The 24,202-nt window shown below is 40.3% G+C and overlaps 3 protein-coding genes across 3 annotated transcripts; all 3 read right to left on the minus strand.

Annotated features, from left to right (window-relative positions):
- Positions 1–2,670: 2,670 nt before the first annotated feature.
- On the minus strand, positions 2,671–3,620 carry LOC146635213 (uncharacterized). The gene has a single exon (XM_085350053.1). The coding sequence runs from the start codon at positions 3,618–3,620 to the stop codon at positions 3,012–3,014; it is 609 nt and encodes a 202-aa protein (XP_085206179.1). The 3' UTR covers positions 2,671–3,011.
- A 4,957-nt stretch (positions 3,621–8,577) lies between these two features.
- On the minus strand, positions 8,578–10,292 carry LOC146635214 (E3 SUMO-protein ligase ZBED1-like). Its single transcript, XM_085350054.1, has 2 exons — positions 9,243–10,292; positions 8,578–9,048 (listed from the first exon to the last, which is right to left on the minus strand). The coding sequence occupies exons 1-2, from the start codon at positions 10,290–10,292 to the stop codon at positions 8,578–8,580; spliced, it is 1,521 nt and encodes a 506-aa protein (XP_085206180.1).
- Positions 10,293–17,295: 7,003 nt separating this feature from the next.
- On the minus strand, positions 17,296–22,147 carry LOC146635215 (uncharacterized). Its single transcript, XM_085345597.1, has 3 exons — positions 21,437–22,147; positions 21,087–21,250; positions 17,296–17,383 (listed from the first exon to the last, which is right to left on the minus strand). Exons 1-3 carry the CDS (start codon positions 22,145–22,147, stop codon positions 17,296–17,298), a joined length of 963 nt encoding a protein of 320 aa, XP_085201723.1.
- Positions 22,148–24,202: the final 2,055 nt, after the last annotated feature.

Raw genomic sequence — 24,202 nt, forward strand, 5'->3', positions numbered from 1 at the left:
TCTTTTTGGGCAATCGCTTTACACGTTTTTGTTTTTGCTGTTGTTTTTTTGTCTGTTTTTTTTACAGTTTTTACACTTTTCTAACCTTTTTTCTATTTTTGGAGAAGCATTTCACACTTTTTTGCTGTTTTTTTTTAAACACTGTTTTTTCACTTTTTGAACAGTTTTTACGCTTCTTCACCTTTTGTGAACAGGGATTTTAGACTTTTTCCAACTTTTTTTTCTTTTTTTTTTCTTACGTGTTTTAACGATCTTTTCCGGGTTTTTTCTTTTTTAACAAATTTTTTCCTCTTTTCTCCCTTTCAACAGTTTTTACACTTCTTCGCTGATTGTGGACACAGATTTTCCTGAACCTCTGTTTTTGCGCTCTGGGTTTTACAGTTTCTTGTGTGTGTAAAAAGCAAATAAAAAAATGTGTTTGTGAACCGAATTTCCCAGAGGAACCCACCCGAGGAATTGATAAAGTTTTATCTTATCTCTCTCTCTCTCAGGTTATTGCAGTCTGAAATGTAAAGTGAAACTTTATTTGATTACATTGTGTGAATGTTCAGGCATTAATACTTTTTGGAAAGCTGAATTGAAAGAATAAAAAGTAAATGTGAAAAGTGTCACTTATCGTGCTGTTTCTTCTTACATTTAGAGTCTCTTTGTTGACGTGATCAAATAAACTGCTGAAGTCTGAGTAGTTTTAAAAGGGAAAAATTGGTTTTAAAGGGATTCTGCTAAAGTGAATGAAATGCTAATGAACCGAATAAAGGCATGAAATGACCTTTGTCTTAGTTAAAAGTGGGTGAAAGGTCAGAGATGGAGAGGATAATAAGGTGGGGCTGAAGATCAGTGAATCTTATGTCAAAACCTAATTGGTTGACTTGATATTAGAGGGAGAGCAAGAGAATGGGATGTGAATGGGGTAAAGTATAAACTTGGATGCCCAGAGGTGTTCATCATCATCATCGTCACGATCGAGAGGGGAGCTGCCATAAGAGGTGTGACTCAGAATTGGCCTGCAGGGCTACTCAGGTTTCTTCGTATCAGGCCAAGCAGCAAAGACTCCTGTGCAACAAGGCAGTCAGGCTGGGCGAGTCCTCTCACCCACCTCAGCTCCAGAACCCTGCATTATCTACTGCGTGAGATTCATCGGATCAGGGATCAAGACGTTGTTTGTCAGAGAGCTGAAATCCGCTTCCTGTGAAGGAGTTTGGTGGGCCTACCGATCAAAAGCACACAAAGTCTCTTCTGGGTCAAATTTGTTTTGTAGCTATTGAGATCAGCTTTAGATGAACCAGTGTGGCTCAAATAAAAGAAGATGGGGGTTTGAGGGAGTGTTGAAACTATACATGCCATGTCTGTGTGTGGTGACAGAAGTCAAGGAGACCTGGATTCAGCTTTGAAAACATATTCTGAGACATGTTTGTCAGATGGATGGAAAGATCATCGTCACGTGGTTCTCAGTGACTGATCGTGACTCATGCTTTCGGGTGGATTGAGCCATCTGGGATGTTCCTGTGAGTCAGTAACAGAGAAAAACAGGAGTGGGCCTCTCAGTGTGTCCACACGCTGCTGTCTGCATTACACTGAGTGATAAATTCACCTACTCTGTGAACATAAAGCAGAAACAAGAAGAAACTTCAACATATTATCCTGTCACAGAGGAAGCTCTCTGTCAAACCTTATTCCTGCTTCAGACTGTGGTGGCAGAGCTGTAGCAGCTACACTCTTTGATCAGAGCTTCATGTTGTCTCTGATTACAGTAACAGGTCCAACGTGAGAGACTGGGTGGGTTTTCCTTTTTAATATATATTACCAACCCCCAGGAACATCCCAAATCTCTCAATCCACCTGAAAGCATGAGTCATGATTAGTGGGTGCCTGCGTGACGATCCACTACAGTCGGTGGAGTACAGTGGTTTTGAAAAGTATTCCCCATTTCCAGAGTTCTTTTAAAAAAATATTTTTTTTTTATACATTTACATTGTTCGGAACATCAGATAAACGTAATTATTAGACAAAGATATCTCAAGGAGCACTTGGTTTAAATGCAGTTTTTCTGTACAATCAGAAAACAATTGTCAAATTGACTCCTACAGAATCGACCCCAAGCATGAAGGGTGCTAACAAAGACAACAAAAAATAACACATGAAGCAGAAGCAAACCAGTCAAGTGATGATTGTCACATTTATTCTCTTTATTCTTTTACATTTTGAATGAAAAACATGAATAAAATCTTAAACAAGTAATGAAACAGTCTCATCAAAGCTTCAAGCTGCATTCATCAGCAAATGTGCATCATAAGTGTCTCAACCATTCATATTTGATTTAAAAACACAACTTTTACATCAGGATGTGAAAGTATTCCTAAAGGAGTTGCTGCAGTTTGTCTAATACTTTAGTTACATTTGACTTTATTGTGAAGGAAAATTTGATAATCCACAAATAATCATTTACAACAATATATTCTGCTTTAAATCTTTACAACTCACAACAGAGAACACAATAAAACTAATAACTGCTGCACACTGACACGTTCGTGTAATTTCCTGGGTTATCTGACAGTTATTGAATCCTTTAAAATGGAAAATAACAAAGTGGTACAAATAAATAATAATCTGAAACCGAGAAACTGATGTTTTACACATTAGTGTAGAAACATCTGGATTATCAGCCTGCAAAGACAAATAATCAGCTGGACTGAGTCAGAGAAGAGACCTGCTGATGTTTCCAACATGAAGCTTGTGTTGGACAGAACAGTTCATTCTCACTGAGGCTGGGTTCAGTAACAGCTGCTTAAAGTTTGGCTCAGCTGAGTACTTTCTGCTCCTATTGGTCAGTCTCATAGACAATAGGGGAAAAATATTTACAGTAAATGTACTCGTCAGCCCGCAGGATGATGAAGTCCTTCCTGTAGTGTCAGAGTGAAATCAGTGGTCTGTGTGGAGTGTTGCTGAATGCTGTCTGTCTCTGCTCAGCAGCAGGAGACTCAAAGTTCATCTGCAAAACGCTCTGAGACATTTCAGACAGTCTGCAGTTCAGCAGGAGGACGCTCTGAATCCTGACTCTGTCCATGTGTTCTGTAGGTCAGAAAAGCAACAACAGCAACAACAACAAGCACAACACAAAGTGACGCGCTCGCTATCAGTCCAGCACGTCCTCTTCTGACTCCGTCCCCTCTCAGTCCTCCTGGTTGATCTTCTAGCAGAAACAGGTGTGAGGTGCAGATAGATTCCCACGAGCGTGTTTCTTCCATGAAGACGCGACACTCGTACGTTCCAGCATCCGCAGTCGTCGCATTCTCCAGAATCAAAGACACGTCTCCATCCTTCATGTGTCTGTCCTGCAGAGCCACCCGCTTCTTAAAAGATGGATGCTGCTTGGTGGTATCAAAGTGCTCGTCCCGGTACAAGAGCACATATTCTTCTCCCAGATCAGCTCTGCTCCAGTTCACAACTATGAACTTGTTGTTTGGAGCTCGACATGTCAGAGCGACGTTGTTTCCAGACTCAGCTGGGACTTTTTTGTCACGTGTGTGTGAAGAACCGCTGAGCTCGCCTTCAGCAGTGCAAGCCAGGACGCATGCGCAGAGCACGCCCCCGAACAGTGACGTAATTCGGAGTGTAGCCATTCGAGCGGAGAGCAAAGAGGTGTCTCATACATGCTGCTCACACATGCAACATTAATAAACTGAAATTTCTCGGGACCGCTCAGCTTCGGGAATAGCGGCTTGTCTGTTTTGCCTCACACGAAGCTGAAAACACTTCAGCAGCCTCTCTCAGCTTCGGTGTGGACACATCGGCTCTTATGTGCCCAAGTTTTTCTTCAGCCTCTGACGGTAAGTTGAAAACTCTTTACCCACTGAGAGGCTGTGTTTAAGGGCTTCAGCAGACTTGTTCAGGTATTGTTCTCTAGTCCTGCTGAACCCTTAAACACAATTCTTTTCAGATGGGTTCCACTTCGACTTTTGCTCATTTCACTGTAGTTTATATGATTTTTGGTTTTCAGTCTTAGCTTGGAGGCCCTAATTAAAAATCGTATCCACACCAAAGACGGAGACACGACTTTGGCAGCTTTCTTCCCGTTTTGCCACACAGATTTCGGTCTTTTTTGGGGGGTGGGGGGGTTCTCAACCTAGTTTTTTCACTTTTTCAACTTTTCTGGATACGGTTCTTACAGTTTTCTCAACCTTTGATTTCGTTTTGGACATTTTCCAATATTCTGTCTCTTTTTGGGCAATCGCTTTACACGTTTTTGTTTTTGCTGTTGTTTTTTTGTCTGTTTTTTTACAGTTTTTACACTTTTCTAACCTTTTTTCTATTTTTGGAGAAGCATTTCACACTTTTTTGCTGTTTTTTTAAACACTGTTTTTTCACTTTTTGAACAGTTTTTACGCTTCTTCACCTTTTGTGAACAGGGATTTTAGACTTTTTCCAACTTTTTTTTCTTTTTTTTTCTTACGTGTTTTAACGATCTTTTCCGGGTTTTTTCTTTTTTAAACAAATTTTTTCCTCTTTTCTCCCTTTCAACAGTTTTTACACTTCTTCGCTGATTGTGGACACAGATTTTCCTGAACCTCTCTGTTTTTGCGCTCTGGGTTTTACAGTTTCTTGTGTGTGTAAAAAGCAAATAAAAAATGTGTTTGTGAACCGAATTTCCCAGAGGAACCCACCCGAGGAATTGATAAAGTTTTATCTTATCTTATCTCTCTCTCTCTCAGGTTATTGCAGTCTGAAATGTAAAGTGAAACTTTATTTGATTACATTGTGTGAATGTTCAGGCATTAATACTTTTTGGAAAGCTGAATTGAAAGAATAAAAAGTAAATGTGAAAAGTGTCACTTATCGTGCTGTTTCTTCTTACATTTAGAGTCTCTTTGTTGACGTGATCAAATAAACTGCTGAAGTCTGAGTAGTTTTAAAAGGGAAAAATTGGTTTTAAAGGGATTCTGCTAAAGTGAATGAAATGCTAATGAACCGAATAAAGGCATGAAATGACCTTTGTCTTAGTTAAAAGTGGGTGAAAGGTCAGAGATGGAGAGGATAATAAGGTGGGGCTGAAGATCAGTGAATCTTATGTCAAAACCTAATTGGTTGACTTGATATTAGAGGGAGAGCAAGAGAATGGGATGTGAATGGGGTAAAGTATAAACTTGGATGCCCAGAGGTGTTCGTCATCGTCACGATCGAGAGGGGAGCTGCCATAAGAGGTGTGACTCAGAATTGGCCTGCAGGGCTACTCAGGTTTCTTCGTATCAGGCCAAGCAGCAAAGACTCCTGTGCAACAAGGCAGTCAGGCTGGGCGAGTCCTCTCACCCACCTCAGCTCCAGAACCCTGCATTATCTACTGCGTGAGATTCATCGGATCAGGGATCAAGACGTTGTTTGTCAGAGAGCTGAAATCCGCTTCCTGTGAAGGAGTTTGGTGGGCCTACCGATCAAAAGCACACAAAGTCTCTTCTGGGTCAAATTTGTTTTGTAGCTATTGAGATCAGCTTTAGATGAACCAGTGTGGCTCAAATAAAAGAAGATGGGGGTTTGAGGGAGTGTTGAAACTATACATGCCATGTCTGTGTGTGGTGACAGAAGTCAAGGAGACCTGGATTCAGCTTTGAAAACATATTCTGAGACATGTTTGTCAGATGGATGGAAAGATCATCGTCACGTGGTTCTCAGTGACTGATCGTGACTCATGCTTTCGGGTGGATTGAGACATCTGGGATGTTCCTGTGAGTCAGTAACAGAGAAAAACAGGAGTGGGCCTCTCAGTGTGTCCACACTATAATTGACTGAGACAGGACTCTTCCAGACACCCTAAACCAAGGCACAATGTACATTCCAAATTCCTTTAATTTTATATATGTTTATTTTGTCTGTCCTGTAAAATAGTCAGATGTCTATTCATATTAATGCACAGAATTCACCTGCTTGCTGCTACTACTGCACACTCACCCAACGTATATACTATATATATATATATATATATATATATGATCTTCCTCTACCCCCCCCCCCGGGGGGGGGGGGGGGGGGGGGTAGAGCGTGTCAGGTTACATTTCACTGTGTGTTATACTTGTATAACTATGCATGTGACAAATAAAGAACCTTGAACACGCTGCTGTCTGCATTACACTGAGTGATAAATTCACCTACTCTGTGAACATAAAGTAGAAACAAGAAGAAACTTCAACATATTATCCTGTCACAGAGGAAGCTCTCTGTCAAACCTTATTCCTGCTTCAGACTGTGGTGGCAGAGCTGTAGCAGCTACACTCTTTGATCAGAGCTTCATGTTGTCTCTGATTACAGTAACAGGTCCAATGCGAGGGAGTGAAAGCCCAGATTATGTGTGTGTGCTTTGTTATGTATGTATGGATGGATAGATAGATTACCAACTCACAGGAACATATCAAATACCACGTGATGATGATTATCTCCCATTTGTCTTGCAGATATATCTTAGCCTATATTTCATGTAGGTCTGGATCTTTAATGGATGTTTATGCCTGCATGTGTAGAGGATTGAAGTATTTAGCAAAGAAAACACAAAGTGACCATATAAGAGGGTTAAATTATTGTCAGTATGACTAAAATCTTATGTGCAAACTGACAGGTGTTTCTTACAATGTCAAAAATTGTATATATTTAACGTAATATGTCTTTTATTTCTTCTATTTTTAACATTTGGGAAAATTTAAGTCTGAAATCCAAATGAAACATTTTAATAGTGTTTGTGTCCCACACTTTGACTGGATCACTGGCGGCTGATCAAGGTCAGTTTTCAGTCATACACATATTTATTTTACGGCTCCAACATATTGACACTGTTCCTGCAGTCCTCTGTAGGTGGCTATGGTAACACTAAGACAACACTGCCACCTAGAGGTCAAACTGAAACATTTTTGTTTCTTCTTCTGCAAAGTTTGTAAGATTCAAAAGAAGATTAAAAAAAGTAACGTTTGTTTTGTAAGATGAACAATGTTACTGAGGAAGAAAAGTAGGAAAAAACAGCAGCTGGTGATAAACTGGACTCACTCAGACTGACACAAGTGCAAAAATATAAACAGAATTTTATAGTTTCTACTTGTGGCCACTTTATTAGGTATAAGATGCTTGATACATGTTCGGCGCCTTTTTTGTCACCTGAAACTTTGGAGGCTGTGCGCCCCAGGGCAGCTGTGGCTACAATGTAGCTTGCCATCGCCAGTGTGTGAATGTGTGTGTGAATGGGTGAATGACTGAATGTAGTGTAAAGCGCTTTGGGGTCCTATGGACTAGAAAAGCGCTATACAAATGCAGGCCATTTACCATAATAATTGGATTCAGCCTGCCGAGGCCTGGAGTTGTTCTAGTTGTTTCCTGGTCTAGTTGTTTGTCTCTCTGTGTCAGCCCTGTGAAGGTCCAGGATGTACCATGTCTCTCACTCTGTGACAGGAAATAATCCAATACTTTGATCTGCAGGGCTGACACTTCAGTTTAACCCAAAACTAATTCTATGGATGTGAAGGAAGGTAACAACATGTTACCTGGCCAGTAAAACATGTCAAAAATTATCTTTCACCATCAGATCCTGAGTCGTCTATTTGCTAATGAAGATGATATTATTATGTTCTGTGAAGGCTGTTCGAGGCAACAGGTAGGCCTACAGGACAAAGTCAACGTTACGATTCACACTAGAGTTTTAGCTACTGATCATTTTATTTATCATTAATTCTATTCACCTTCAGCTTTAGCTTTCAGGCCCATCCACCAAGCTGCTGCTGACTTCCCCTATATGCACTGAGCATTTATTTTCCACTCACCATTTTCACTTTTTCATTCTGCAGATGTTTACATATCTCAACTATGCTAGATAGTCTCTATTTTCTCTTCCACTGTTTGTGTTTGTTTCTTTACACCACCTCAAATATTCGTGCAAGATTGCTTCTCCTCCCTGGGCCTGGTTCCGCCATAGATTTATGAAGGGAGTTTGTCCTCCCCACTGCTTGCAGGTGCTTGCTTGTATATAAATAAACTTTCAATGTGGGATTTTTTTTTATTCATGGTCATAACAACAATAACCAGTCACATCAAGAAAGTTTAGTTTGGACTTCATGACTTTTGTTCTGCACAACAGCAAAGCTGTATTCCAGTATTTACATAATCAATAGAGGTGGGAATCACCATACACCCCACGATACGATATTATCACAATACTTAACTCACGATACGATATTATTGCAGGTTTTTTTTAATATATATTTTTGCAATATTCTGGGTATTGCAATACAATATTTTGTGATTTATCACATATTTTTTCTACTGCAGATTTTGTCCATAAAGGTAAACTTAATCAATATTCATTTTATCTAATAATAAAGTCTCACACTCAGTCTTTCTCTCATGTCAGTCAGTTTTATTGCTGACAAAGTGAACGGTTTGTATGACAGTCTAGTAACCAACTTAACTGAACGTAACTATCTGGTACAATTATAGCTTAAAACAAAATATAATTTTACATTAAATAAAAAAAGTTTTAAATTTAAATAAAATAAAACATTTCTTAAATTAAAATAAGTAAACTGTCCTGTTTGTTGCTGCCCTAAAAAGTTAAACACATTTGGACAGTGAAGCAATGTCAGCATTCTTGCTCAGAAAAAGGAGCTGATCAACATGCTCTGAAGTCAGAGTGCTCCGTTTTGCTGTGACGATGTCTCCAGCGGTTGAGAAGACTCTTTCAGCCGAGACACTAGTACCTGGGATACAAAGGTATCTTTTTGCCAGCGTGGCCAGGAAAGGATAGACTTCCTCATGGGATTTCCACCAGCTTAGTGGGTCTTCTGTGAGTGCCAGTGATGTGACCTCCTGGTATCTTTTCACCTCCTCCTCAGCTGTGGCAGATAATGGTTTTGGTGGGGCTCCAACATCACCATAAGTCTGACCAAGCAAGTCTGTTAACCCACAAGACTTCCTCATCTTGGCTGGTATGAGAGGGGGTCTGGGATTTTGTTCAGTCTCGTCAGGTTTCTCATGATGTTCATGGGCTTCTGGCTCACAGATGGGCTGCTGCCTCTTTTCTTCCTGTAGAAAACCCACACACATACAGAGAGAGGGAGAAAATAAATATTTCATATCTTTTAGTATGCAGTAATATGTTAGCAAATTATAATTAATGTATTTAATCGTTAAATAGAATATTACCAATATGACAAAAATATCACCGATCTACTAATATTGTAAGTTATTTAAATTATAACACCAGAATGTTTGCTTACCTGAAGGGTTATAGCCTCAGCAACCACTCTGGCATAGGTTTCCTGTCTTTCCTCCAGTGACAGGAACGGCAGGGTTTTAAAGCGTGGGTCGAGAGCTGATGCTGTGTAGAGGGTGTTCCTCTCGACTGTGCTGGCATATCTCTTCTTAAGATCTTGACTGATACTTTGCTTGATGTTTCTGACCAGTGCTGTGTCACCAATGTTGTCTTGGGTGTTGTGCAACAGCTGTGCTAGCAGCGGTGCTACGACAGACAGAGTAGGATTCTTTTCCTCAGACATCACAGTAGTCGCGACTTGCATTGACTTCAAGGCCCGGACAACTTCTTCAGTGTTCCCAATATCCGTCTCATTTAGAGTAAAGATATCTGTGCTACTCTTTCTGACTTCGGGAGACAGCAGCGCCGCACAAATTGCAGGTTGTTGTTCAAGGAAACGCTGGAGCATGTCATAAGCACTGTTCCATCTCGTGCAGACGTCGGTCTTGAGCTTGTGAGTCGGGAGCTGTAACATTTTCTGTTTTTGCTCCAGAGCGTGGTTTGCCACTGTGCTTCTATTGAAAAACCCAGTTATGCGCCGCACTCTCCCTAAGACCCTGGCTACTGCAGGCAGGTTTAAGGCTCGTTGTGATGCCAGATTGAGCGTATGGGCGAAACACTTCACATGCAGGTATCCCGCTAGCTGAGTGGCAATTGTCATATTAGAAGCATTGTCGGTGACAACCCCCAGATTTTTGTCGGCAATCCCCCATTCCTGTGCTGCATTTTGCAGGAGATTTGCAATGTTCGCTCCGGTGTGACTTTCATGTAATGTTCGAGTTTGGAGAACGTAAGACAGCAGTTGCCAGTCCGCTGTGAGATAATGAGCTGCTATAGTCACATATGAATCTACAGCCCGCGAGGTCCATGCGTCGCAAGTTAATGCAACCCTTTCTGCTGTGCTCAAACTTTCCTCAACTTTACGCTTCACATCTATGTAGAGATTGGGTACGGCTGTGTCCGCGAAAAAACGTCGTGATGGTATCACATACCTGGGTTCCAGCGTCTTGATCATGTAAGAAAAGCCCTAGTTTTCCACAATGTTGTAAGGACGCAGGTCTTTGCAGATGAAGTACGTGATAGATTGTGTTATTTTCTTAGCTCGCTCTGAATTGGGAGATAGCTTTGCTAAGCTAAGAGTGTCCAGCGTTGGCTGATTCAGAGCTAGCTTTCCCGTCCGTGGTTAATGCTATTTTTGGATGGTGCCGTGTAAGATGGGCCCTCATGTTCGTAGTATTCCCAGAGTACTTTATTTTCATACGACACACCTTGCAAATCCCGTGTGTCATATCCATCTCATTTGTTCCATCCTTGTTAAAAAATCCAAAGTACGTCCAGACGTTTGATTTAAACGCAGATGGCACTTTCCTGATCTCTTTTTCTTCCTCCATCTTTGTTTGAACAATTTTCCCATGTGCTGACCTAACCTCTGCTGACCTCACTAGAGAAAAGGCTCAACCGCACCATCTGGTGGACTGGAAGTTTTTGGAACAAAATATCGATGTCTGCTGTCCCTGTAGCGATACATTATTGGCAAACAAAATATCGTGATACTACGCAGTATCGATTTTTTCCCCCACCCCTAATAATCAAGTATTTATATTTCCATTTCATGGATCAGGAAGATGTGCAAAAGTTGTGATATCTCAGTTGCTTTCTCTTTCTCCTCTCTTGCTTAGCAGAAGTGCTTTAAATCACAAGATTTACTCACGCCCTCCTTCCCTCTCATGTTCTCAGGGCTGTTCGCAAAATACTTCTCTGTTTGGTTCAGACTGCAGACAGTTTTCTCTCCAGAGATAAATTCTCTTAAAGTCAGGTTTTTGGGTCTGATTTTCCAGGTTAGTGAAGAAGATTTTCAGCTCAGGCTACAAATCTGCAATCTGCTCTGTTAGTATTTAGTAAAACATAACTGCAAAAATTCATTGTGTGAATAAGAAGGGAAATTAAATGCATTTGACTCTAAATCACCGTTTAGGCCTGTCACTGTCAGACAGTAGAGAAATACTGAGTCGCCATGATGGTTTTGTGGTTGGAAGCTGTGCAGCAGATTGCAGCACTTCCTGCACTCTGGATACAAAACAGAACCAGCTTTCTCGGTCATGTCTCTTCAGTGTTTCCCACAATCCTTTCTTAGAGATGTTTCAGAGTTGAGGCTAAATGACTCTGAAGTCTTCAAGACATCAACAAAATTCATCAGCTATATTTTTTATAATCAGTCTCTTCTTTAAATAGTAAATGATAAATGGCCTGTATTTGTACCCCAAAGCGCTTTACACTACATTCAGTCATCCACCCATTCACACACACATTCACACACTGGTGATGGCAGCTACATTGTAGCCACAGCTGCCCTGGGGCGCACTGACAGAGGCGAGGCTGCTGGACACTGGCGCCACCGGGCCCTCTGACCACCACCAACTCAAAAACAGAGTTAAAGTAACAGAGTCTCCCTGTTGTGTAGTGCTAGTTGTTGCACACTTGGATTAAAATGAATTGAAACCAGTGTGGCTTTGTGAGTTCGCCTTTACTGCATCTGCAAATATATACATTGACATAGCACAACTTTACACACTTTTGCAGTCTCACACAACTCTTATAGGCGCACTGCCTTATGGGTAGTCTTTAAACTCAAATCACTAATATTTCTTACAGTGTAACAATGAAATAAACAAAAGATAGTGTGATCCACCAGTCTATATCTGCTGTGATTACAACCCAGGTATAAATCCACAAAAGTGCCACGAGGTTTCCGCACAAACTAATGAATCAGATCTAGCTGCTAATCGTTAGCATCACGGCTAATTCACATCGCTACCAATAACTTACACACTAATGACACATAGTGGGGATTAACGGCCAACTTTCCCACATTCTCTGCAACCCCGTGGACTCATCTGTAGATACATTTTAAGTTATTTACCATCTTGTATCTGCTTAACTGCAAATATATATATTGACATAGCACAACGTTACACACTTTTGCAGTCTCACACAACTCTTATAGGCGCACTGCCTTATGGGTAGTGGCTGGGCTTATTTTCTCTATTTTCTACCCGCTAGAACTGCTCATTTTATGGGATACTCCCTCTTGTGGTGTAACGGAGGAATAACTACGCTTCCATTTTTGGAGACTGGGGCACACATTATCTTACCACAATCAAAGAAAATACATATTTGAACAATCAGACCATTTAACTAACTATAATATTGTAACTAAAGATTATGGGGGGGGGGGGGGGGGGGGGGGGGTGTCCTGTTTTGTCCACAATGTCTTTCTTGTCCTTACATAGTCTCAACCCATACTCTTTATAACACATGTCCACTTAGATTAATATCATACAACTGCAGTCAAAGCTTCTTCCTCTACGACAGCAGAATTCCTCCTCCTCTTTCCTCCACCCACAGACAAAGCTGTTGATGAAACCTCTCTGTTCAGTTCAGACTACAGTCATGCCATGAACTCTCCATTTGTCATGGATGGATTCTCTTGAAGTCCTCTTGTTTTTGTTTGGGATTTGTGACGCTACATGTGAGTGAAACTGAGCATCTAATGTGTTTCATGTTTGTTTGTGTAAGAGCAGCTTACTTCATCTATGGCAGTGGTTCTCAAACTTTTTACAATGAGTGCCACCTCATAAAATATATGGCTCTTGAAGTAACACCCTTATGACCGACATTAAAGTACAGTAGTATAGGCCTATTTAACACCACCTAGTTTACACGAGACAATTTCATTTCTTATATGAATGTTATTTATTTTAACTGTCATAAGCAGGAGGTGACAACTGATGATAATAACAACTGTACTGCATTAAAACATTCTTAGCAGGTGGAATATCCAATCTTTCAAATCAATTCAATTCAATTTTATTTATATAGCGCCGAATCACAACAAAAGTCGCCTCAAGGCGCTTCATAGATACAGAGAAAAACCCAACAATCATATGACCCCCTATGAGCAGCACTTTGGCGACAGTGGGAAGGAAAAACTCCCTTTTAACAGGAAGAAACCTCCGGCAGAACCAGGCTCAGGGAGGGGCGGGGCCATCTGCTGTGACCGGTTGGGGTGAGAGAAGGAAGACAGGATAAAAGACATGCTGTGGAAGAGAGACAGAGGTTAATAACAGATATGATTCAATGCAGAGAGGTCTATCAATACATAGTGAGTGAGAAAGGTGACTGGAAAGGAAAAACTCAATGCATCATGGGAATCCCCCGGCAGCCTATGTCTATTGCAGCATAACTAAGGGAGGATTCAGGGTCACCTGGTCCAGCCCTAACTATATGCTTTAGCAAAAAGGAAAGGTTTAAGCCTAATTTTGAAAGTAGAGATAGTGTCTGTCTCCCGAATCCAAACTGGAAGCTGGTTCCACAGAAGAGGGGCCTGAAAGCTGAAGGCTCTCCCTCCCATTCTACTTTTAAATACTCTAGGAACAACAAGTAGGCCTGCAGTGTGAGAGCGAAGTGCTCTAATAGGGTGATATGGTACTACAAGGTCATTAAGATAAGATGGGGCCTGATTATTTAAGACCTTGTATGTGAGGAGCAGGATTTTGAATTAAATTCTGGATTTAACAGGAAGCCAATGAAGGGAAGCCTTCATTGTATAATATATGATATATTATATATATGATATAAGTATATATATATTGATTATTATATTATTATTATAGTATTATATTGATATTGAGATTGTGGTATCCTGTTTGGTCAGGTTCTGGATACACTGTAAAACAGATTTTTTTTCTATGAAATTTTATTGAATTTTCCTGTTATTTTTAAATACTTGAAATATAATTACAAAAGTAGATTGTGAATTCAGGCATCACATGAGGTCATAATTTGAGTGGAATATATCGATCCAAAATACTTACTCCAGGCAAAGAATTTAAAGAACAAAAATACACCCTCAGTTTCGACACTGTGTGGAGCCCAGATATTTGGATATGTGTATTTTGTATATATTCATTTTGTTTTCTTTTTTAAAATGTACTTTAAGAAGCAAAAACAAGTGCAGACTGCAGGCTTTTTTGATCACAAGTTTACTTTGTACTTTAAGCACTTATACATATATTTAAATTGTTACTTAAACAATTATAAGTTGTTGCTGTATCTGCAAAAATCATGTACACTAAAAAAGTTCCCCATGCCAGCATTATTTTTTGAAAATAAGCATAATTTGTCGGCAACATTAACAACTTTAGAGTAATGTATACTGGATCATGATACTATGTGACACATTGTGCTAGCTAAAGGTTGAAGCTTCATTCTGGCTGGTGTGGGATTATAATATTATTTTATGCCATGTTATATCCCTAATTATAATTATAATTAACTATAGGGCGACCGTGGCTCAGGGGGTTGGGAATCGCATCTGTAACCGGAAGGTCGCTGGTTCGATCCCTGGGCTCTCTGTCCTTTTCGTTGTGTCCTTGGGCAAGACACTTTACCCTACTTGCCTGCTGGTGTTGGCCAGAGGGGCCGATGGCGCGATATGGCAGCCTCGCTTCTGTCAGTCTACCCCAGGGCAGCTGTGGCTACAACTGTAGCTGCCTCCACCAGTGTGTGAATGTGAGAGTGAATGAATAGTGGTATTGTAAAGCGCTTTGGGTGCCTAAAAAAGCGCTATATAAATCCAATCCATTATTATTATTATTATTATTAATTAAAGACTGTGAATTATTATGTAGTTTTAGTTTGCATTATTCTCCTGAATTAGAAGAAGGTGATAACTATTGCATTAGTTAAACTGATTTGCATTATATTAGACTGCTGATTCATTGTGAATGAATGATATTGTTTTATGATGCATTATACTGCTGAGTTATAATAATAATAATAATATAATAATAATACTGTTCGCAGAGAGTCATCGCCTTATTTGTCTGATTAGAAGAGAACAGAACATGCTGGAGTTTTCTGCCCCATCTCAGCAGGAGCAGATAAACAGGGAGCCAAGGTCGTAGCTTAGGCGCCGTGTGAGAGAAAAGCATGTGAATGTTTAGGCTTTTATGATTAGGTGGGGGCAACTAGAGGCTATAAGAGTTTGATCAATGCTCCACCATTTTGAGATCTGATGCTGTCTGCGTACGGTGTCCATCTCCCACGCGTGTGATCATTAAAATCATTGTTTGACTCAACCTGGCTGGACCAGTGTTGTTATTGTGGTTTTTTCTCTCGTATCCATCCCCAATATTTGAATCCGTAACACTGGCTACCTGTATGAATGTCTATTAGTCACTTAAGAATATGGAGAGAGCGAGTAGAGAAGCACTGTATAAGAATCAGTCCATTTAAATATACTGATAATGTCTAATTGTGCCATCAGCTAGGAAAATTAGATATCTATTTTGATTACACATTAAACATTATGTAGGAGCAAGTCATGGATCATAGGTATTGATATGTAAATATCTGGATGTGAATAACTTGAGCTTATAGTACAATATATTTCTACACTCAACAAAAATATAAACGCAACACCTTTGTTACTGCTCCCATTCCCCATGGGATGGACGTAGAGACCTAAAATTCATTCCAGATACACAATATAACCATCCCTCCCAAACAGTGGTCACAAATCAGTCCAAATGTGTGGTAGTGGGCACATCTGCTATATTGAGATAATCCATCCCACCTCACAGGTGTGCCACATCAGGATGCTGATCTGACATCATGAGTAGTGCACAGGTGTACCTCAGACTGCCCACAACAAAAGGCCACCCTGGAATGTGCAGTTTTGTCTCACAGCAAAATGCCACAGATGCCACAAGCAATGAGGGAGCGTGCAACTGGCATGCTGACAGCAGGAATGTCAACCAGATCTGTCGCCTGTGCATTGAATGTTCATTTCTCAACCATAAGCCGTCTCCACAGGCGTTTCAGAGAATATGGCAGCACATCCAACCGGCCTCACAACCGCAGACCTCGTGTAACCACACCAGCCCAGGACCTCCACTTCCAGCAGGTTCACCTCCAAGATCGTCTGAGACCAGCCACCCAGACAGCTGCTGGAACAATTGGTTTGCACAACCAAACAATTTCTGCAAAAACTGTCAGAAACCGTCTCAGGGACGCTCAACTGCATGCCCGTCGTCCTCATCGGGGTCTTGACCTGACTCCAGCTCGTCGCCGTAACAGACTTGTGTGGGCAAATGCTCACATTCGATGGCGTCTGGCACGTTGGAGAGGTGTGCGCTTCACGGATGAATCATGGTTCACATTGTTCAGGGCAGATGGCAGCTGAGAATGTCCCAGTTCTTGCATGGCCAGCATACTCACCGGACATGTCACCCATTGAGCATGTTCGGGATGTGCTTGACCGGCGTATACGACAGCGTGTACCAGTTCCCACGAATATCCAACAACCTCGCACAGCCATTGAAGTGGAGTGGACCAACATTCCACAGGCCACAATTGACAATCTGATAGACTCCATGTGACGATGTGTTGCGCTGCATGAGGCAAATGGTGGTCACACCAGATACTGACCGGTTCTGGGTCCCCAGACCCCCAATAGCGCAAAAAACTGCACATTCCAGGGTGGCCTTTTGTTGTGGGCAGTCTGAGGTACACCTGTGCACTACTCATGATGTCAGATCAGCATCCTGATGTGGCACACCTGTGAGGTGGGATGTATTATCTCAATATGGCAGATGTGCCCACTACCACACATTTGGACTGATTTGTGACCACTGTTTGGGAGGGATGGTTATATTGTGTATCTGGAATGAATTTTAGGTCTCTACGTCCATCCCATGGGGAATGGGAGCAGTAACAAAGGTGTTGCGTTTATATTTTTGTTGAGTGTAACTAACTTGGCAACTCATCATTCACAGCACTTTCTTTAAATATTTAATTTATATTGGGGTCAAAATGAAAGAAAGACAGATGTTTAATATATATATTGATCCCCACACTGGCTATAGAACACTTGCTCACAGATGCTTAATATTATTCATATTTTCATTCATATTTTCATACATGAGAAATGATTCAGTGATCCCTCTTTGGTTATATCATGGTGATGAAGAAGCACATGAACACAAACAGCTTCTCTTTCTGTACTTCTTCCACTTCGTGTCAGCTAACCTCGCACACGTTGCCCTGAAAGAAAAACATAAAGGGATGAAATTGACTGTGAGGCAATGTTTGACATTAACTGTGAATACCTCATCTCTGTGATGCTGTCCTTTGGAGGAAATTGATATACATATCAGAATCAGAACAAAACTAGATAAATATGTTGTCAGTGACTGCGAGTAAAGGTAGGGCTCACGATAAAGAAAAAGAAAGAAGTGAGCTTTGTCTAAGATTAAAATTAGCTTCAAACATTAAGAAAATGTTAGTAATACTCATTACAGGTCCTTGTAGTGGTCTTAACATTTAGATTTGCTTTTCATGTATATTTGTATTGACACCAGTTTTATTAAGAATTTAATTGATATGTTTTGTTTGTTGATAACTTGTCACATCTTATTGTGTTGATACTAGAGCTGGGCGATAGAACGATAACGATATGTATCGCGATATAACTTTTACTCGATAGAGAAATTAAACTATCGCGATAGACCTCGCCGCTCTTGTCCTCTTAAAAAAAAAAGAAAAAGAAAAGAATAAAAAAAGGTCAGCCAATCCAAATTAAGTAGCGCAGAGCCGAACCAATCACAGCCACAGCGTCACGTCGCGTGACTTGTTACGTACAGCACAAGTGCCAAGGCGCACGTGTGTTTGTTTGGGAAGCAGCCAGCGGGTAATGGAGGAAATGAGTGTGCCGACTAGAAAAATCAACCGAGCGTGACCGAAGGTTACTGAAGAGAAAACAGATGATGGTTCCAATGCCGGAGAGATTGTCGAACAGAAGAGCCATAGAAGTTCCGTAGTGTGAAGGTATTTCGGCTATTTCAAGTCTGACAAAAAACAGAGTAGTGTGCACTGTAAATTGTGCCGAAAGCAAGTCTGGAAATACAATAAACTGGTGCATGCGTCACACTGTGCGCCACGTTATTGTTTCGGTGAAATGAATTTCCACAATACTGTTACTGTTAATTCTACTCTCTGCAGTGTTTAAATGCTTACATATACAGAGAGTTACTGTCCCTCCACACATACGACTCGGTTCTGCTTCTATGCCCCAGCTTTGTTTACTTTTTCCCACCGAGGCTTCTAGACTTCTGATTGGCCAACATTTCTGCACGGTTAGGAATCTAGCTCCACCTGCTGCTTTGGCATGTTCATAGCAGCGTTTTCCTTCATTTCTGCCTTTATGTGTGGATGGGATTATTTTTTAAAACGAAAACGGAAAATCTCCGTTTTCAAAAATACCCATGTACGTGTGGACGTAGCCTCAGTCTCTGACTGGAAGCGCTAATTCGTCATTCGGCTTTTGTCAGACTAAAGTAACTGTTAAAACTGTTTGAAAAGCTAAGCTATACAACAAGGAGAGATTGAGAATTTCCTTTTAGTTCTCAGTTTATTTGATATTGACAAAAGTTAGTCAGTTTTGTCTGTTCTTCTGTAAAACAAACTAAGATTTAGTAGTTAGTAGTGTTTCGTTTGTTCTATTTTTAAACTTAAACACTTTAGCGGCTGCCTTTTGTGTAGTTTGCAATATTTGCCTTCATTTATCTGAAAAAGTCTCATGTTCCTTAAGTACATCTACCCTGTTGAACTTATTATGGGAAATAAATATTTAAATAAAAACAAGCTGCTGATTATTTCACATTTTACTTGTGAGCAACGTCACATTTAAATCTTACAAATATAGTTATTTGGCTTATATCGTGATAGATATCGTTATCGCCTGAAATGAAAAAAACATATCGTGATATGAAAAAATCTTATATCACCCAGCTCTAGTTGATACTCAATTTCACTTTTCACAGTTTGAATACTAACAAATAGTATTAAATAGTAGTAAATAAAGGGGAAGTTAGGATACAGCATAATAAGACCACACCCTTAATAATCCTGTGCATCTAAAATGTTAAAAGTGAAAGATTTCCCTTAAATACCCCAAAGAGATTCAGAACTATAGATGAGAATCGAGAAATTATTTCCAGTTGTTCAGTTCCTTGGAATTGTTTGTCAGCATGTCTGTAGATTTTCCTTATCAGTTCCAGTTGCACTTGAGCTACAATGAGCTGATTTCAGTTCACGCACAGGTGAAGAAAAATAGTGTCACAGTCTACAGCTTGGATATAGACATACTATATTTTATATTGCACAAAAAGATGAAAATGCAATAGATTTATATTAGTAAATGGTAGCTATGCAACAATGTGTTTCAGGTCATTTTAGGGAAAAACCCGAAAGTAACATAATGAGTATTATAATAAATTACCTTCTCCTGGGAGTAATTAAGTAACGTACAGCAATACTTTTTTAAAGTGTTCTGTGTAATATGTGTAATACTATGCGTGATTACTTTTTTTGAGTGACAACAACGATCACTGTCCTACATGGAGAACTATGTCCAACACACACATTTGACCACTCAGCATGCAATTTGCATGAATGTAATGTCTTCGATGTGCTGCTTAGTGTGAGCCCAATGAGAATAAAAACAAGGGATCAAATTGTTAAGTGATATTGATAATGTATTCAGAATCACTACGTTTTTATCAATTCCATCCCTACTGAAAACTTTGAAAAGATTAAATTGAGATATTAATATGTTTCTACTTTCCTGTAAAACTGACAGTTGTTACTCTCTTTTTCTACTGTGCTTATATTTTAAGCACCATTTGGAAGCGGTCAGTATTTTCAAATACAAAAATAATTACACCCTAAAGTCACAAGAAAACATGGTAAATACTGGGACATTACATTTTAACAGGTAAGCTGCATTATGAAGTGCTGCCATACTGTATAGTAACTGTACAGTCACACCATCAAAGTCTACTTTCCAGAGTGTACTCTTGTTCACACAGAGCTCACGTTGCTTATAAAATCATTATTGTGAGTGATTTTAAGATCCATGTAGATGGTAAAAATGACAGCCTCAACACAGCATTTTATCTGTTATTAGACTCAATTGGCTTCTCTCAAAATGTATAGATGTCTTTCTGAAAGTGCTGTCACTGATTTTTAAACTTTATAAATTATTGTAGGGTCTACCTTTCAACAAGTGCCTTGAGGTGACTGTTGTTGTGATTTGGCACTGTATAAATAAAATGTAATTGAATTGAAAGTCCCTAAGTATGAATAAAATGTTTACAAAGTTATGATGCTGCAATGTAATGTATGTTGTTAGTCAAGTCCTGATGAACTTTCCTTGAACTAAAGCAATGCTAAGCTGGTCCAAATCTTTACCGGAATGTTGGACTTAGCTGAGTTTAACAGTTTGATGACATTGTGTCCTGTATACTGCTTAACTAGCACCAAAATTAATAACTATGTGGAATTAACATCAATTTGTAGTGGGTTTTACTTAAATGTTATCTTGTTGTTTTCTAAAATTACCATTAATAAACAGCTGTACAAGAACAATTTTACTGGGTTTTTAAGAGAAATATAGCTGCATGTTAGCTTCTTGAGTTGAAACATAATTTTTTCATGTCATCTCACAGCTCAGTGAGGGTAGGGGTATATAAAAACGGCCTTGAGGTGACTGTTGTTGTGATATAGTGCTGTATAAAAAAAATAATTCATTTGACAATTACTGATGCACTAGCATGGTTTTTATTTCAGTGTATTTACGGTGCTGGGCCGTTCAGATCGCACCTTGCACCTTGATTTGCCTCTAACAATATTTCCAGAACAGCCCTTCACCCTCTATGAAATAATAAATTTTTCTCATTTTACTCACTCAATTTCATCCAGCTCTGATTTCATGGCTTCGTAAGCTTCTTGTATTGCTCCAGCCTTCACTCTCAGGTACCGACTGGCGTCTGTCTCATTGTTGTTCAGATTTTTACAGTTTTCGATGAGCTCAGGAACCGAAAACAGAAGTCCTACTGCCCCTCTGCCAATCTGAAAGTGAGCATTTAAGAATAAGAGCTCCAGGATTTACTGCACTGAGATTATTTTATATTGAAATGTTAGTTCACATCTGAGTATGTTGTTTAGTGCTCTGATTAGTGGTTCTGGAAACACAAACATACTCTGGTCTAGCATATTTCTTAACCCCGCCCACTGTAATGGCTGTCTGATACTCACTTTTCCAACTGCTGTAGTCGATGCCTTTAAACCCAGGGAATTGGCTTTGCTGACCTTATTTTTCATGAGTTTTTCTGAGACCAACCCTGTAACAAAGTCTGAAAGCAGTGGCACCTCCGTTGTTGACTTTTTGAGGAGGTCTGATTCTGCATCGTTCTTAAAGATCTTCTCAAGAGGCAGCTGAGATAACAGCTTGATTAAACTGTCCTTCTCCTTTAATATCAAACCCTTGCATTTGGCCATTGCTCTCAAGATCGCCTCCTTCACATATTCTTCTGGAGAAACATTTTTACCCCGTTGCTGTCTGCCTGTTGCTTTTGTTAAGAGGGACTCCATGAGTGCTGTGATTTCTGCTGTAAGATCATCAAGGCTTTTTGAAATATTTTGGGCCTCTTTCATAGTCCTACTTGATAAGACAGCACCAACAACATCAGAACCCACACTAGTAGCCAAACCGAGACCTGATGCCACTGCTCCTGTTCCAGCTAACAAAGGTATCGACAGTCCTCCTGTTAAAACACTTACTACACCTGCTACTGTCATGGCAGCTGCACCACCCACAGACACTGAGCTCCCGACAACTTTAGTGACATTAATAGTCTTCTGCTGTTCCTCCAATTCACTGGCTAGCTCGTTCAACTTGTCTACACTGTCCTTTTGTAGATCCATCCATGAGAAGATTTTATTCACGATCTTGTCTGCATCATCCATCTTGGTGTCACACCTACGTCAGCAGCTCTATAAGAGGAAAACATAAGTACAATCAGAAATAAAATTCAAATATTTTGTGACAACAACATTTTTAAATTAATAACAGAATTGTAGAATTTCCAAAATTTATGAAAATCTCATGTCAATTTTTTAATTTTAAAACATAATTACATTGTCAACCGATCACCACCTGTGTGAGTTAGATCAGGTGGTGGATGATGATGGAAGATGCTGGACAGACCTGGCACTCAGGCCAATAGGCTACCTCACCCAAGAGGTGCCCAGGAGGCATCCTTGTCAGATGCCAAAAGCACCTCAACTGGCTCCTTTTGATGTGGAGGAGCAACAGCTCTACTCTGAGCCCCTCACGGATTGCTGAACCTCTCACCCTATCTCTAAGGGAGAGGCCAGCCACCCTTCGGAGGAAGCTCATTTCTTGTATCCATGATCTCGTTCTTTTCAGTCACTTCCCACAGTTCGTGACCATAGGTGAGGGTAGGGACGTAGATCGACCGGTAAATTAAAGAGAGAGCTTTGTTTTTACAATCAGCTTCACCAATTAACCAAACAATTATTGGACACTTTCTGTAAATCCAATAAACTTCATTTCACTTCTCAAATATCACTGTGTGTGTCTCCTATATCAGTGGTCTCCAACCTTTTTTGCGCCACGGACGGTTTATGCCCGACATTATTTTCACGGACCGGCCTTTAAGGTGTTGCGGATAAATACAACAAAATAAAACTAGTACTGGTACCGAAAAAAAGAAGATTTATTCATAACACACGTGAAAAGACCCAGGAAAAACGAGTTAACGATAAAAACGATAACAAAATAACCCTGAAAACCGATAAAAACCCTGAAAACCACACATTTCACACCTGAGCCCCAACTCTCGCGGGCCGGTACCAAACAACTCACGGACTGGTACCGGTTGGGGACCGCTGTCCTATATGATATATTTAACTGACATCTTTTTATTGTAACAACACACACACGATTTATATAGAAAAATAATGACTGTTAACAAGGTTGCCCAAACGTTTGCATCCCACTGTACTTAAACTCCTCCACTTGGGACAGGAATTCATCCCTGACCCAGAGTGGGCACTTGACCTTTTTCCAGCTGAGATCCATGGCCTCAGATTTGGAGGTGCTGGTCCGTATTCAAGCTATTTCACACTCGGCTGCGAACCGTTCCTGTGCGAGCTGGAGGCCATCACCCGATGAAGGCAATAGAACCACATCATCCGTGAAAAGCAGAGATGATATCCTGAGACCACCTAAGTGCCTTCCGCCACTTGGTTGGCCTAGAAGTTCTGTCCATAAAAATTATGAACAGAATGGGTGACAAAGGGCAGCACTGACGGAGCCCATCACCAACCAGGAACGACTCCGACTTATTACCGGCTATGCAGACCAAGCTCTTGAAACAGTTGTATGGGGATTGAATGGCCCATAGCAATGGGCCAGACACCCCATACTCCCGCAACACCTCCCACAGGATGCCCCAAGGGACACGGTCAAATGCCTTCTCCAAGTCCACAAAACACATGTAGACTGGTTGTGCAAACTCCCATGCACCCTCAAGTATCCCTGATCTCCTGGTTAGTGGCTTATCTGCTCTGCCACCTGAGCTACAGCCACCCACATCATCAACACTGATTGAAGAGAATAAGAACAATCCTAGATTCCTCTTCAGCACTGTAGCCAGCCCGAAAAAAAGTCAGAGCACCGTTGAGCCAACCATTCCTTTAGTGTTAACTAGTAATGATTTCTTGAACTTCTTCACAAGTAAAATTTTAATCAATACTGAAAATAAATTACCCATAATCAGTGATGTGCGATACCACTGATTTGCTTTCCGATCCGATACCAAGTAAAATTCAGGGTGGTATCGGCGATACTGATCCGATACCGATACTTTATACAAAAACTTTTTTTTAACTGTATCTTTTATTGTACCTCAAATTATAGATTCATAATGATTACAGGACTTCAGATTACTTGTTCTTATCACTTAATAATGCAGAATTATCATACAGAAAACTGAA

Source organism: Diplotaxodon limnothrissa, linkage group LG3, assembly GCF_057381915.1.
Source record: "Diplotaxodon limnothrissa isolate DT_005_m linkage group LG3, D_limnothrissa_male_GT1.1, whole genome shotgun sequence".
NCBI lineage: Eukaryota > Metazoa > Chordata > Actinopteri > Cichliformes > Cichlidae > Diplotaxodon > Diplotaxodon limnothrissa.

What these genes read in the sequence shown, in the direction of transcription:
- LOC146635213 (XM_085350053.1), bottom strand. Translation starts at nt 3,620, where the DNA reads ATGGCTACACTCCGAATTACGTCACTGTTCGGGGGCGTGCTCTGCGCA.
- LOC146635215 (XM_085345597.1), bottom strand. Translation starts at nt 22,147, where the DNA reads ATGGATGATGCAGACAAGATCGTGAATAAAATCTTCTCATGGATGGAT. An exon ending in CGACTACAGCAGTTGGAAAA is followed by an intron (nt 21,251 to 21,436) that starts GTGAGTATCAGA and finishes GCTCACTTTCAG; the next exon opens with ATTGGCAGAGGGGCAGTAGG. An exon ending in TCAGAGCTGGATGAAATTGA is followed by an intron (nt 17,384 to 21,086) that starts GTGAGTAAAATG and finishes TTTTTCTTTCAG; the next exon opens with GGCAACGTGTGCGAGGTTAG.
- LOC146635214 (XM_085350054.1), bottom strand. Translation starts at nt 10,292, where the DNA reads ATGATCAAGACGCTGGAACCCAGGTATGTGATACCATCACGACGTTTT. An exon ending in CTGAGGCTATAACCCTTCAG is followed by an intron (nt 9,049 to 9,242) that starts GTAAGCAAACAT and finishes GGTTTTCTACAG; the next exon opens with GAAGAAAAGAGGCAGCAGCC.